General features: G+C 42.5%; 1 protein-coding gene across 2 annotated transcripts in view; it reads left to right on the top strand.

Moving 5' to 3' along the window:
- Positions 1-2,872: 2,872 nt before the first annotated feature.
- The window catches only part of F8 (coagulation factor VIII), a 78,501-nt gene continuing 64,670 nt past the window's right edge, over positions 2,873-16,703 (top strand). The window contains exon 1 of one of the 2 annotated variants that reach the window (XM_079962315.1): positions 2,873-3,043. Coding sequence is in view for 1 of the 2 variants with exons in the window: in XM_079962314.1 (XP_079818440.1) it covers positions 7,541-7,674 (134 nt within the window). In the remaining variant the exon portion in view is untranslated. Of the gene's footprint in view, positions 3,044-7,306; positions 7,675-16,703 lie in introns of those variants that run through there. The other variant, XM_079962314.1, reaches the window with a different exon arrangement.

Below are 16,703 nucleotides of genomic sequence, written 5' to 3'. Positions count from 1 at the left end.
ACAAAAGATCTAAGCATTGCACACAGGATTTAAATGTTGCTCTTTTTTAAAAAAACAAAAAAACAAAAAACAGCCAGAATTCTAGCAGACTGGCAAATCTGATTAATACACTGATTTCTGGAGAGGGCTCATCTAGTTCAAGGGACACAATACCTTTTATATTGGAACAATTAATTGAGTTTCACCCAAGAGTTTCTCCAACAAGCTCTTAGAAACAGCACTCTCCCCCCCTCCCCCAATATCCAGCTATGCTAGGCTCACCAACAGTCCTGGGCACTTAGCTTGTGGGAAAACTCCCATGTTAGAGCATGTATACGCTTAGGCTAGTTGCAATTCCAATCATCACTGGTAGGAGGTCTTAGCAGTTGCAGAACCTGATGCCACAGGAAACCCAGTAATCAGATGTAGCTGTTGGTATCATCTGACAGATCCTACACCAACTACTGAGCATCCTGTTTACACCGGATATAGAGTGCTTTTCCTAATCTCTTTGAGAAGAAAAAGGATCAGGCTAGATTAAGGGAGGTCCGTTTCCTGTTAGACACAGCATAATGAGAAAGAGGCCACATACTGCAAAAAATAAATAAATAAATAAATAATGAGGGAAAGGGTCACGTTATGTAAATATTAATATCAATCTGCCAGAGTGCAACAGAATATACAACCTCAATTAGAACCCTTCAGCTGAAAAGAAGATTGCACACAATCCCTCTGTCCTCAGCCCTGCTTGGTATGATGAGTTCTTCACAGCTCGGAGAAAAAGCTTTAGTGCACCTGCTTGCCCAAGTGCTCCCCACTGCAGATCCTCTTGAGTGACTGAGGTTGTGCCTTCCTTCCTGCTGCAACAAGAAACACAAGACAGATAAGCGTCTGTGATGATGATCAGACGATATGCCAGCCTGCATGGAGTTTCCTCTGCCGGGGAGAGGAAAAGGCCACCAGCCTGGTTCTTAAAATATGCACCCAGTCGCAGTTCATGGGACCATTTTTACTTCTTTCCTTTACAAATCAAGACTAGAGCACTCCACCACAGCAGTATGAACTGATGCTCAAGAATAACACACACAGTTTGTCTTTAGTCTGCCTTTCAGGCTGTGAGCTAGAGGAGGGAGGAATATAAACATGTTACCAGCAGTACTCCATTCCAAGAAGTCAAAATAGGAAAAAGAGAGAAAATAATATATATGTATATGGAGTCATCCTTGGAGTGTGTCCTTTTCTTGCTTAGTGCTTCAGGTTGCTTCCTCAGGTTGTACGGAGAAGAGTAATCATAGGTCAGCCTTGTAGATGCAGGGATAAGGAGGCTATGCTGTAGTTGTAGCCTGAGGGCCCCTTCTTGGCCCTCCCACCTTGGCAGCTTTCTGGTCTCTGTGATGAGGATGCTGCTGCTGGTCCTGCTATTAGTAGCTTTGCCAAGAATTAGTGAATTCCCCTTTCTTGGTTGGGCGATTTCTGATTGTCTTACTCACCCCAGTAGGGACAGTCCCTACTCCACAGCTACTCACAGAGCATTTGAAACTGAAATTTGTAGAAGAAAGAGAAACCACCTGGGTTTATTTCTCTCTTTTTCTCCCTTTCTCTTACGCCTGTCATTTTCTGGAAATAAGGCATGTTTTGTTCAATTACTGGCTTTGTGTACACTCCCATTTACTCTGAATCTGGTGCATTTCCATTTGAGAAACTGTTTCCCATTTGGGAAACAGTGTACATGTACCTTACACTAGCCACAATGCATATTTATCTCTATCCCATTATTTCTTATGAAATACTTCTTTTTGATGCACTCTCCCCCAAAACTAGCTTCAATCTGAATTAAGAAAAAAGAACAATCTAGCTGCAATTTAAGCTGGTAATGTTTACATAGCCTCTTTGTGCTTCCTGAGGATCTTCATTGCTCTGTAGATAAAATGCTGCTTAAGGACCTTTTACATCAAAAGGAGTTCATAGAATTGTTTGCAAAAATGACTGCACCACCAGTTCAGATGGCTCAAACCATTGGCTCTCCCTGGACACTGAGGCAGTATGGGAGAATGCATTCATTCATTCATTCATTCAATCAATCAATCATTCATGTAATCCACAGCCTGCTCTTTGCTCAGTCGCAGTCCCAGAACTGGGACCATAAAAATATCAAATGCAATGCATATGATAAAAATAAAATTGTATCAATTCTTAGCAACTAGGAAAGCAACACACACACACAAATCAGCTCAGACACTAATGCTGAGCATATACATGGTCAAAAAGACATTCTTTTAGGCAGCCCCAAAAATTCATACAAGTCAACACAAGCCATATCTCAGGATTTCCATATTTATGCTGCCACCTTGCTCAGTTCAACATATAATGCAGCCATTGCAATATTTTCAGATGGGGTGTTATATGTTATCCGCTGGCTGTATCACAGAGCAGACTCACTGCTGTATTTTGCACTAATTGCAGCTTCTAGGCCAGCTTTAAAGGCAGCCCCACACAGTGTGTGTTACACAAATCCAAACTTGAGGTTACCAAAATACAGGACACTGTAGTCAGGCTTTCCCTGTTCAGGAACATCTGTAGGTGGCGAACCACCCAAAGCTGGCAGCAGGTGCTCCTTACCACTTGAGGCCACTTGAACTTCTAGTGACAGGGCTGGATCTATGAGCACCCCGCCAAATTCTGCATTTGCAACTTCAAAGCGAATGCCATATAATCCAGCGCAATAGGTAGAACATCTAATTCCCAGATTTGGGAGCCTCCCATCCAGGGCCAACCCACCCATGAAACAAGGTGAGGTGACCGCCTCAGGTGGCAGGGTCCACCAGGACTGCAAATCCTGATGTCAGTCTTTCTCTCTCTCTCCCCCTCCCCCACCCTTGTTCCTGATATAGATCTTCCCTGAGACCTTCCCTGACAGGGAGGGAAGCACCATTTTGGAGTTCTCCTCAGGTGCCAAAATCCCTTGGGCCAACGCTGCTCTCAGTTACAGGGACTCAGCTTATTGCTCCTCATCCTGCCCTCCACTACATCCAAGCAAGGGTACTCCACAGCCTCCCTGATTCAGGTAATAGAGAATTGTAGCTCAGTGAAGGCTAAGCTACAGTTCCCAGGATTCTTTCTGGTGTGTATGTGTGAATGTGCATGAAATGTTCTTTAAACGAATGGTGTGTACGCAGCCTCAGGAAGTTCCTTCTTTAGAGTCTAATATGAAGGTTATATTCTGAGGTTTGATTTTACTCTACCTTGCTAGAGCCACACATCCTTCCTTTAAACAATTTCCTTCTTCACTTAAACTTGCTGGGTTACTGCAAATAATGAAAACCAACCAACCCAAAACCAAAACAAGGACAAAAATTTGAACAGAAGGAGGTCCCCCCTCCCCCCCCAGTCCGGATTTTGATATGGTTGTTAGGAAATTCCATGTTTTATTCATCCTTTTTGGTGGGTGTTTTTTTTCTGCCTCATTCAGGACAATAACGTGTTATCCCCCTCATAGGCTACATTCCCTGAGTGATGAATGACAATTGCTACCAAGGCCATTTCCCCTAGATAACCAGAAGGAAGGTGTAGGTGGCTTGTGAGATGTGAACTTTCTGACTCACTTCTGACTTACTCAGATGGGAGAGCCCCTAGAAAAAGAATTGGGGCCCATTTTCAGGAGCCCTGTAAGATTAGCTCATTGCCTTGAGCAATTTCCCCCATGCTTTCCAAGTACCCTTCACCCATGTACAGATAGAGTTATGGGAAGCATAGTGGTAAAAGCCACTGCCTCCCTCAGCCACCAATCTTTGTGTGGTTTGGCAGGTGACTTCTCATTTTTCTTGCTTTTAGCAAAGGAAACCCACACAGCTCAAATGCATACCCTCTAAAGTTTCACAAATGGAGTTTTTTATATATATAGACTGCAACACCTTATGCAGGTGTTGCAGGCTGGAAGAAGCCCTTTCCATAGTGCGAAGCAGTGAGTTTTCCCAGAAAGGTCCAGTGGCAGTACTCAGCTAGGTCAGGCACTGGCCAAGGGCCGAGGCAGCTGCTCAGAAGGGCCCCTCATTATCCCAGCATTGTTTGTTACCATCCCCCTGGCCCAGTAGGGAAACTCCAAAGTGGTTTTACCCAGCAATAGTTGAATCACTCCTTCAATTAGAGCTGTGTAGCTGCCCTTTGAACAGCACCAGGTAGCTGTCACTTTTAAATTTCCCACAGTGCTCTGAAGTGGTACCGTGGTGGGTTCTCCAGGGCATTTTGGGAAATTTAACATGGTAGGCTTGAAGTTGCCCATAGTGCAGGCACCAAGACAGGTGTTGGCGCCAATCAACCTTCCCAGGTGCACAAGGATGGGTGCTGATGCCTGCCCATGACTCATTCATTTCAAATTTAAAGAATCAGTGTCTGGGGCAACCACCACTCAGGAGTTAGTCATTGCTAAAGTCTTCTCTGTCTTATGTTTTAGTCATATCAGTTTCCTCTGCCATGTGCTGACTTCTGAATAAGAACGACTTTTCCTTTCTCTGAAAATGTATCAGCCATCGATGGATACAGCTATATGTATTACAGGATTGTTGGAGAAACAGCTAATATAGCTAATTAGCTAATAGAGCTAATGCATAACGACTAGCATACTCCCTATGAGGAAAAGCTACAGCATTTGGGGCTTTTGAATTTGGGGTGAGGGAGGTGACTCAGGAGAGGAGAGGAATCACTGAGGTTTATAAAATTATGCATGTTGTGGGGAAAGGGGTCAGAGAGAGAGAAGTTCTTTGCCCTCTCTCAAAATACTTGAGCTTATCCAATAAATCTGACTGGCAGAAGATTTAGGGCAGATATATTTATTTATGTAGTCCAGGGGTAGGGAACCTTTTTGACATAGTGGGCAAGATTGAAATGCACCTTAAAAGAGGGGGGATTTTTCTTAAGTTGGGGCAGGCAGTACAATACTGTGTCTGAAATGAACCATAAATAGGTCTTTCATCCCCCCCACTGATCTTGCCCTGTGTTTCTCCTTTGCTTGAGAAGCCAAGACCCTAGCCATCCTTGTCCTGCCTGTTATGCTTCATAGTACTCCAAAAATACTTTGAGACAAGCAACTCTGTTTTTTTAAAGCCATTTTAATATAAAAAATATATAAAGAGGATTTGCATAAAACATTTTGGTGAATCATCTCGCATCAGCCCTTTCCTAGGCTGGAGGAAGAGGACTTGTTTTGACCATGAAAAAAGTTAGTAGACATTTCTGGGGGAAATTCCTCCATTCTCATCTCTCTTTGTTAGAAAACTGACTCAGAAAAACCTGTTAATTCTAGACTCACCACATATGTTTTCTATGGGGGAAGCTATGTGCTATACATGCACTTTAAATTTATGGTGTGGATGTGATGAACTTGTTTAGGGTGCTTGAAATGGTAGCTCTGTGAGGAGTAAACTACGGTTCCCAGGATTCATTGCGGGAAGCCATGTGCTTTTAATGAGCTTTAGGTGTACAGTGTGGATAAAGGTCAAAGTAAAGGGGATGACATTCACTGCAATTATTAATGGCTTTTAAAAACACAAACAGCTTTTGAATGCAGGTGAGGGGAAGAGCTGGACTGGGACCCTGAGGAGATTAGGAAGCTTTAACCCTGCTGAACTTTTGAACTGGATCAACAGTACTGTATAATAATCCCATAAGTCAGGGTAGACATGCTGTAAGACTGGAAGGGTAAAAAAAAATCTTGAAGTGGTGACAGAAGCCTCATAAGAATGCGGATGCCCATGCCACTGCTGTAGTGGGGAACCTGTGGACCTCCAGATGTTGTTGGACTCCAGCTCCCATCTGCCCCAGCCAGCAAAAGTCAATGGTCAGAGATTATGGGAGTTGTAGTCCAGTAGCATATGGGATGCCACAGGTTCCCCACCCCTGCACTAGGGGAAAAGAGTTCCAATTGTTTTAAAGATAAGGCCTCCCCCAACCCCAGCCCTAATTATGCTGCTGAGATGTAGAAAACGTGTGTGTGAAGAAACCAGGAGTGGTTTTTTTGTGCAAATGTGAGCTCAGTTATGGTGCTGAAAACAAATACCAGGCCTGAGCATTTGCACCATGTTCCTTGGTTCTAAGAGAAGGTTGCCCATTCTTCTCTTTTGCACCTGGCTATGGCTTTCAGAGAGGTTCAGTGTGGACTTTGTTACCACTTTGGTGTCTTTTGTGAAGCAGATGAACAAACAACGTACAGTGGTACCTTGGGTTACATATGCTTCAGGTTACATACGCTGCAGGTTACAGACTCCGCTAACCCAGAAATAGTACCTCAGGTTAAGAACTTTGCTTCAGGATGAGAACAGAAATCGTGTGGTGGTGGCGTGGCAGCAGCAGGAGGCCCCATTAGCTAAAGTAGTGCTTCAGGTTAAGAACAGTTTCAGGTTAAGAACGGACCTCCGGAACGAATTAAGTTCTTAACCCGAGGTACCACTGTATGATGCCACTTATCCCAGAGAAGCATGACTTATTTGGCAACCCCTATGACAGATGATTTCACTTGACTGATTGCTCGGAATCAGGCTACCTTCACCCAAGCCAGTTTAACAAGGTGATGTTCCTCTTCTTTCTTTTATAATGTTATGTCGCCTGCTATGCTTGGTACTACACTCAGTTTTCAAGGAAGCCATTTTGGTGACTGTTCTTGATTGTTTTTCTTTTATATGTTTTGTGTTGTTGTTATATGATTTGCACATGATGTTGTCCTTTTAAAGTTTTTATAATTAAAGTTATTTATTGAGAGAGAGGTTCTGTAACCTACTTTCAAGTTGCAGCAGTCAGCCAGATTGTTCAGTGGAGGAGACAATGAATTTCATAGGCAAACAGACTCTGGCAACGGCAGATCAGGTTCCTCTGAGAGAGTCTTCACCCCCAATTATACTTGACCATTAGCCAGGCTGCCACAGCTTGCCCCTCAGACTGGGTCATGTGGAACCTTCAGAACACATTGAGAAATGTTCTTATGATTTTGTTTGTTTGTAAAGGGATAAGATAAAATTGTGGAGGACAGATCTGTCCATGGCTATTGGCTAGCAGAACTACTGTCTGTTGTGATAGTATACTTCTGCATATCAGGTGCAAGGAGAAGAAACAAGAAGGATGGCTGGTTCATCCTTGCAGACTTACAGGGGCTGGCTGCTGTTGGAGAAAGATGCATTAGATGAGTCTTGGCCTTATCTATCAGAGCCAATTCTTAACCTAATCCTGGATCTGGTGTCCCGACAGCGAATAAGAGGTTAAACTTTGCTCAACCTTTCCCCCCCTTTGGCTTTTCCCCTCTCCATCCTGTTGCTCTCCACCCAGTGTTGCTCACTCACACATCCCAGCACACTGAAAGTCTGTGTGCGTGACCGTGATTCCCTATCCGGTCGCATATTGAAAACTTGTTAGAGCTTCGCCCAAACCTGTAGTCGCTCCGTGGCCTGCCTTCACTTCCCTCGTTGAGGATGGCGCTTGCTAAATAGGTCAGGCAACCATCACCTACCTCCTCCTAGATTTCTCCTTGAATCGGAACTGCCTTTGCCTCTGGAGTCTCTTCGACACACACTAGACCATGCAGAGGCTGCCCTTGTGCAGCTGCATCGTCATCCTGTGGTGCCTCTTTGAGCAGAGCATTGGCATCACCAGAAGATATTACATCGGAGCAGTGGAGACAGACTGGGACTATGTGCCTGGCAGCCAGAAGGGGTAAAGATAGTCCATTTGTCATCCGTAGTTGCTTCCCTGTTTCTTTATGTTTATATGCTGTGGTGATGTTGGCTGTGTATGTACCATACCTTCAGAGCACATTCAACACTCACCCACCCCCCATACACACAAAAAAAGAATCCTGGGAACTGACCTTTCCCAGAACTACAATTCTCAATGCCCTTAAACTACAGTTCCCAGGATTCTGTGGGTGCTTTGAATGTCTTTTAAAGGTATGGTGCTTATCTAGCTATTGCAAAGGGATTTTAGACTCTGGGCTTAGTGGCCTTACTGTTCAGTGCAGAGCTTTCCACATTTTGCATGTTGGTGACACACTTTTTAGATGTGCATCATTTCGCGACACAATAGTTCAGTTTTACTAGCAAACCGGAGATTAAACTAACCCCTTTCCATTCCTGGGAGGAGCATGAGGAGCGTTCGCATGACACCATTACACACTGCAGCCGACACACAAGCATGTCGCGACACACAGGTTGGAAAGCTCTGGTGTAGGTGCTCTTTAGATGGCAATGTCTGTCCCCTTCAAAATGTGAGAAGCCATCCCTGCTGCATGGAGGGTGTGTGTGTTTTTGTTCATTCAGCTGCATGGGACCCTGGACCTCTGCCCCAGAGCTCTGCTCTGATGGCAGCAACAGGGTAGATGTGCAGGGTCTCTGTCTGTATCTAAATTTGCCAGCTCAGTTTTCCTATGATTTTGCTAGTAGCATTTTGCTGGCCTGACAAGTGAAGCCTCATTCTGGCAGGCAGTCCCTGGCATCACTCGTTAAAACGGTCAAGCGGAACCTGTGGCCTTCCAGGTGTTGCTGGATTCCAGCCTGTCAGGTATTAACTTTTAGCCTTGGGTTGCCACATTTCTTAAGTGGCTTGGCCTGAACCTTTAAGACCAGCTTAACATACATAATGTTAGCAGGTGGAGTCCTCCCCCCATTATTTTCCCCTATGCAATGAAAGGTTGCATGCAATGTCTGTTTGTCAGGATTCTGTTCAAAGTAGAGGAGTGGTGTCAGCAAAATTTTTTTGGCAATCCTGTAGTCTGTGAATTCTGTAAGGTAGTTCAAGCAGTGCCTTTGAGAACTAATGGCATATGCAAGACTGGCTGGGGGGCAGACAGGGCACGGGGGGGGCGGCGGATTTGAAGAAGAACTAAACCGGATCATCAAAGGATTCAGCTCTGGAACCCATACGTTGGGGAGTGTATATATTGTGTTACAGTGGATGCTTGGGTTGCAAATGTGATCTGTGCGGGAGGCACGTTCCTAACCTGCAGTGTTCGCAACCCGCAGCGCGTGTCTGCGCACGCGTGGGTTGCGATTTAGCGCATGCATGAGCGCCGAAACTTGGAAGTAACCCGTTCCGGCACTTCCGGTTTTGGCGCAGTGCACAACCCGAAAACGCACAACTTGAAGCGTCTGTAACCCGAGGCATGACTGTATTACATTGTGACGAAAATTTCAGCACTGTGAGAATCTTAGTTTTCTTTAAAAAAGAAAAAGAAAAAGAAGAAAGTTTCTAGCTCTCACAGGTGTGGAGATAAGCAGGGAAGTGTGAAAGCAACACTGGGCAAAGCTGGGGGAGAAGAAAAGTAGGCTCTCTGGTGCTCACAATTAGCAGTAAAAGAAATGACAGAAAAGAAGCAAACATATACAAATTTGATTATATTTGCATAATTTACGGGATTATCATCCAATTAAAGAAATGCAACCTATACATTTCTACTCAGAAGAGTTCAGTGGGACTACTCAGTGTGTTCAATGGGACTTTCTTGCAGGTACGGTGAGTAAGTGAGTATAACTTCACTTAGCTAGAAATAGGTTCAATTAAATTCAACAGGACTTGCTTCTCAGTAGAAGCAGCTACGTGGGTTTCAGACTGCTTATTTTATAGCAAAACAATAGTTTTGAAGAGAGAGAAAAACATACTTGGGCGGTGCTTGTACCATTGCAGTAGGCATGGTCAGAATAAAGCATTTCCTCCTCCGAAATGAAAATGAAGGGACAATGCCTCTTCTAAGGTGACACCCAATATCTGAAATTCAGTTAATTTATATCCCACCTTTTCTCCATGGAGCACAAAGTGGCATATAAGGTTCTCCTGCCTCCCCATTATTTTCCTCACAACAACCCTGTGAGGTAGGTTCAGCTGAGGCAACATAACTGGCTCAAAGTCACCCAGTGAGCTTCATGGCTAAATGGGGTTTTGAATCCTGGTCTCCCAGGTCCTAGACCAACACTTTAATTATTACACCACACTGGCTTTTTAAACTTTATAAGCATACTCATTTCTTACATTCAGTAAGTCTGCAGCTTGTGCGCATTTAACTTGTGTGCATTAAGCTTTAACAATTAAAAAAAGGAATGGGGTCGGAAAGGGGAAGGATTCTGTAAAAAAATACCTTGGCAATCCCACCCACTGTTGAACCCTATGGGCTTTGTCTATGGTGGAATCTACACACATATTAAAAATGCTGTGAAAATGCCTTCTTTTAAAAAGTTTTGAAAAATACATTGAATTTTGCATAGTTCACTGTCGTCCTCTAGTGTCACATTTTTATATTGCACTTTACAACACATTTTAAAAACGTTGTATTTGCAGCTGTATAGCTGAATCCTATGTGTGATTTTGTCTTTAGGTGTGATCCTAAGTACATAACCCAGCTTAAGTTGTAACCCAGCCTACTATATTCATGTTTAAAAACCACATTGACACTAAAATGAACAGTATGGTTAATTGTGGGTGCCTGATTCATACAGGTCTCATAATGTTGCTGTTTTTGGCACAGAACATAGACATATATTTATTTAACACATTTTGTGCTGCTGGAAAGGCTTTCAGAGGCTTATACAGATCAGTAAGAAAATCCATGCCCTCAGGCTTACTGTCCTGGCTCTTATCCCAAATGCTATCACAGAGACTCTTAAGTGTGAATAAGAAAGAAAGCTTGCAACATTACAGATCAGCCTATAGGCAGAGATTTCCTAAGGCATGACTAGAGAGTTCAGAAACAGCATCAGGTGTCAGAGATGGGAAGTGAGCAAGGCCGGCCCACCCATTAAGGAAGGTGAGGTGACTGCCTCAGGTGGCAGAATCCACAGGGGCAGCAGATCCTGATGTCGCCCTTTCTTCCCTGGTGGGGAGGTGGTGCCATTTTGTGTCTCTCGTCAGGTGCTTAAATGTATCAAGAGCTTCTAAGATATCTCGACAAACAGTCACAACACTCCTGGCATTAAAAAGGCGAGACTCGTGGGACTCTTTCTTACTGCAAGTCTGATGCATCTGGAGGCGCACGTTTCTCTGAGAGGTGTGGGCCTGTTCCCAGTAGCTGAGGTGGTATTGGGTTCTCAGCAATGAGATGGAGTTCAGAGAGCCAGTGTGACTGCCTCTCCGTCCCCAACCACTAAAGGCAAAATAACAGGGTCTCTGTCATCCCTCTTGGGCTACTCCTTCCATATCCTACTCTTCTTCCTCATCTTGCAGCAGCTACTGCCTCAGTTCTGAAACAGGCAGGGCCACAGGACTCATGACACTTACAATATTCATTTAAAGCACATGACTTCCCCCAAAGAATCCTGGGAACTTTAGTGCTATCCTGGGGGACTAAAGGTGCTGGAAATTGTCACTTAGTGATGCATAAGCTACAATTCCCCAGGATTCTTTGGGAGCAGTCATGTGCTTTAAATGCACTTCAAATATATGGCGTGTATGGTTCCCTTTTATTACATACACAGCCCAAGAAGACAACAGCAAGAATCCGCCAACAGCATATGAATCAATATGGCTAACCTGATTAATAAGCACCCACCCACCCTACTCACACATGAAAACTAAGTTCACCACAGCCAATCACAAGCAAACAACCACACCCTAGGCCAACCGCTCTCACCACCAGAGAAACACAAGCGAATAGTGAAGAGAACCTGCAAAAGCGACACTGACACAAAACCCCACACATACACTAAGTAGAATAGAAGCATTGCCACCTGACCCCACCCCACTCACCATTCCCCCCTCCACCTCTTTCCCCCTTTTACAGTGGTACCTTGGGTTACAGACGCTTCAGGTTACAGACTCCACTAACCCAGAAATAGTACCTCGGGTTAAGAACTTTGCTTCAGGATGAGAACAGAAATCGTGCAGCGGTGGCAGTGGGATGCCCCATTAGCTAAAGTGGTACCTCAGGTTAAGAACAGTTTCAGGTTAAGAACGGACCTCTAGAATGAATTAAGTTCTTAACCCGAGGTACCACTGTATTCCGAATGAACACTAATGTCTCAACAAATGAAACTGATCTGTAGAAAATGAAACTTGGGGAAAAAATACATTGCACATACAGTTGTAAACCAAGAAATCTTTAATAAAAAATATGTTTTTTAAAAATACATGACACAGAAGGAAAAGGGATTGGGAGGGGGGCAAGGAAAAGCAAAGTCAAGGTGCTTCCAGATAGTCACAGTTTTGTGTGAGCAGTTCAAGTGCATGGCAGAACTTTAGATTTGTTCATTTTTAAGTGAAGTGAAGCACTTTGTAACCCTTGCATGACAACCCCTTTTTTCTGGGGGGGGGGGGGAAGAGTCACCCTGGAAGTTCATTTCAGTGTGGGATGAACAAATGACTAACAGAAAGATGTGTGAATGACACCCTGCAAGCAAAGCAGGATGAATGCTCACCGTTGTATAATTGACCCTTAAACAAAGCAGAATACAGTACACACTCAGTAAAAGTGGGGCATAATTTAACCTCTGTGTAAGCTTTGTGCAAATCAGGATGAATGCTTAATACACAAGTTCTTTAAAGCTACAATTCATATACAGTGGTACCTCGGGTTAAGCACTTAATTCGTTCCGGAGGTCCGTTCTTAACCTGAAACTGTTCTTAACCTGAAGCACCACTTTAGCTAATGGGGCCTCCTGCTGCCGCCGCGCTGTTGGAGCACAATTTCTGTTCTTATCCTGAAGCAAAGTTCTTAACCTGAAGCACTATTTCTGGGTTAGCGGAGTCTGTAACCTGAAGCATACGTAACCTGAAGCATCTGTAACCCGAGGTACCACTGTAAAGGCCAGATGGAATTGTGACAGACAGATCAGATAGACTGGTGGAATAGCTGCCGCTAGGGATTTTGGTAATTTAGGGACTGCAAAAGGCACCTGGTCTCTCAACAGGTACAAAAACAGCCCAGTTTTGTTTTTCTCTCTCTGCACTGCAGCCAGATGGTATAGAGTCTACGCAAGGTATGAGGGAAGAATTGGATTCAGTTCACATTTAAAGACAAGCCCACCTAAGCAATATGAGAACCAGCCATCTTTCAAAATTTCCCAAATTTTCAAAACTTTTCCAAATTTTGCAGTGCAGTTCTTCAGCCAAGCAATGTGCAGAAAAATGCATATATTGCGGGTAAGGTCTGCATAACAAAAATTATTAGGAAAAACGACATAAAAAATTGCATTGCATGCTTTGTGAAAAATGAGCATACTATTGCAAAATTGCAAACAAATGCGTGCATTAGAAGAAATGTACACTAAAATGCTGGTGAATTTTTGTGAGGGCTTTTAATTTGTTTCAAACTGACGTGGAAATGTGGAGAACTGAAGACTGGAAAAATGAGAAATGGATATGGACAGCTTTGCTCACACTTGTTCTATTCCTTCCCTACCACATTGATGTGCACTGCTCAAAGGCCTCCTCATGTGCAGCCAGGGGTGCCAACTTGAATAAAATATGGGGGGGGGTAAGCCCCACCCCACATCAATCACATGTTGTGGCACACAAACATGATGTGACACACATTTGAATGGCAATGCTCATCAACTTTGGAGGGACCCAGCCCCCTCAAATACTTTATTTGGGGGGGATGAAGCCTGAAGACCCCTTAGCCTCTAGGAGTTGGCTCCTATGTGCATGGTACAGTTGCTCCTTGTCCTTGTGAGAAGAGGGAGGGGAATGAACTGCTTTGTCATTGAGCTTGAAAGTTCCAGCTCCTACTTCCTAGGCAAGGAGGGCCAGGCTGTGATGGGAAACTTCAATACAATGGCAGGGCCTGTTTATTTTGGCATCTCAAGAGAAACTTTACAGACCAAATGTGCCTAATGACTCTGAGCGTTCCAGGCAAAGAATTTGTCATGTTATCTCTGTGCCGTAGCTAAGAGTCCCCACCCAAAAAGCTAGGGCTGACCCCGGGAAGTAGGAAAACTCTCGATGAAACAGCTTTGGGATTTTTTCCTCCCTTGATCCAAGCATCTTTTTGGTGTTTGATTCTGAGAGCTCTTACCGCCTTCCCTTCTGCTTTGTCTTTTTGTTTGGGATGCTGATGGCAGCCTTACTTGAAAATCTACAAATGATCTTGGTTCAGCTGCGCTGCCATCAGCATCCCAAACAAAAAGACAAAGCAGAAGGGCTGACTCTCAGTTTGGTTAGAGCTGTGCTTTGGTGGGAGCAGCACTGTTTGTATCATGCAAAATTAGACTTGATATCCACAGTTCCACTTGCTTGTTTTCCCAGTTGCTCCTAAATTCCGGATTTCCTTGGCCAGCCTGAGTCACCCCAAAGGAATATGATCAGCAACCTTTCTGGCCTGCCAAGTCCATTCTCCGCAGGTCAACACTTCTTGTCCTCTAATGGATGCTCAGTGTGAGCCTCCAAACATTGCAGATAACACTGGTGATAAGACAGTAATAACAGGGTTTCATTATCTGTTTTCCCTCATAGTGCGACTCTTTTTTTCCTTACATAAACATGTTGGCTCTGTGGGAAAGCATGTGCCAATGATGATCCTTTTCCATCAACAGAAAAACTTAAAAAAATAAAAAAGTAATTGGACAAAAATACTTGCATAGATGTTGTTGTCTTTGACTTCAAAGACAACAAAGCACAGCAGAAACCAGTAAGGAAGGAGGGAAAATCTGATTAAGTTTGCATCTAAAGGTGAATATGCCTAATTCACACTTTCTAAAGCAATATGCATTTTTAAAAATAAAATGGTGTACTGTTGGTACAGTGGTGCCTTGGTTCTCAAACTTAATCTGTTCTGGAAGTCCGTTCCAAAAACAAAGCGTTCCAAAATCAAGGAGTGCTTTCCCATAGAAAGCAATGCAAAATGGATTTATCTGTTTCAGACTTTTAAAAACAACCCTTAATACAGCAATGTAACATGAATTTTACTGTCTAATGAGACCATTGATCCATAAAATGAAAGCAATAAACAATGTACTGTACTATAAAATAAATAAGACAGCATTGTAGATGATAAAATTTAAAATTATTTTTTTTTCTTATCTGCACTTATGATAGTCATTGTTTGGATGGGGGGCTTTTATCCATTTCCACAGCCACACAATCAATCAGTCAATCAATCAATCAATCAGTAGCTGCACTGGGTTTCACACAGACACAAAAACAAATTAACCGAAAAAGTCTCAAAAACACAAAATAAAAAGCAAAAGCAAAAGCGCCAAACTTAATCCATTCCGGAAGTCCGTTTGACTTCCAAAATGTTTGAAAACCAATACCACTGTATTTAACTCCCGAGAAGCTATTAAGAATGCACAAAAATATCTAAAATACTTGTTGGAAATCTAAAGAACATGAAGGAACATTTTACCATGCTTAGTGGACATATAAAAAAGAAGAAAAATGGATACAAATATATTTTGATATGGAGAATTTTGAAGATGAACTTTCAACTGAAACCAGAATTCTTCCTGCTGGGACTTATGGATATACAGTTAGAAAATGACTATGAAATTTTGTCCCAATATATGATTACAGCAGCAATACTGTATAGATATAGATATAGAAAAACTCACTGTTACCAACAATGGAGGAATGGTTATTATAATTATTAGACTTAGTGAAATTGATGTGCTGAATCAGAGAACAGTCATTGTTAACATTTACAAAAGATTGAAAACCTCTCCTAGACATTTTGTGTGAAAAAGACAAAGAAATAATGACATTTGGCTTTGAAAGCTAAAGATAATGTTGGCTTATAGAGAGTAGTTGTGCTGTGTGCTATATTGGAGTAGATGACTTGAATAATGTTTTTCAATAGCTGACAAATGAAGAATAAGAAGTTCTTTAGTTTCTTATTTCTCTCTTTTAATTCTATATTTCTCTCTTTCTGTCTCTCTCTTCTCCCTTATTTTTCTCTGGATTTAATTTTAGTTGGGATAAAAAATGATATTTGTATCTCTATAAAATCTAATAACATTTAATTAAATAAAAACAAAACAATATGCAATCCAAGCACATTTTGAAATGTAATTTCCTAACCTAGTAATGTGCACATTACACATACACACAACACACATACAAGGTTAAAGTATGCATATATATTAGTGGGAAATGACATGCAAAAATGTGTTAGGGAATTTTATTTTATTTTTACAGAAAAGTATATATTAGGCAAAATTGCATACAATATTGTGTGTTTTAGGATAAATTCACACTAAAATGAAATATATGTTAATGAGGCTTTTTAAAAAAGCAAACTGATATGGAAATGTGGAGCACTGAATTTAAGATTGGAAAAATAAGATCAGGTTTCAAATGCCCACTAAGCCATGTGCGGTGAACCCCCTCTTAACTACTGGCTAATTTTTGCTTTTTTTGAGAAGAAAACTCTGGTACCTGGAGACTTAGGGAAGTTAAAAAGGAAAAAAAAAATATTTTACAGAACAAAGTTGGTAAAACAAAAGATGTGTCAGGAGATAGAATACTTTCAGAAAACAGTAAACTATAAAAATGGTGAATTCACTTGATGTTACAGGTCCCTAAACAAGGTGGTAAATGCACAGCTTATTTTCAGTTACTTTACTTCAGTTCATTAAACTTAATTGCATAGTTGTTACCGCTTAATACTTTGGTTCTTAAACAAGGTGGTATACTTTCTGTCAGATTCCCAGCCTTCTATAAATGAGGCTCCCCTAGTAGTATTACAGAGCCACGGGGTCACCACATTCCTCCAACTGGTTTGGGATGATTTTCTTTCCAGAAGATCACTTTCCTTCTGGCTGAAA

Source organism: Podarcis cretensis (genome assembly GCF_951804945.1).
Source record: "Podarcis cretensis genome assembly, chromosome: Z".
Lineage (NCBI taxonomy): Eukaryota > Metazoa > Chordata > Lepidosauria > Squamata > Lacertidae > Podarcis > Podarcis cretensis.
The sequence above is the reverse complement of the archived record's forward strand: the minus strand, read 5'-3'. Positions and strand labels throughout refer to the sequence as shown.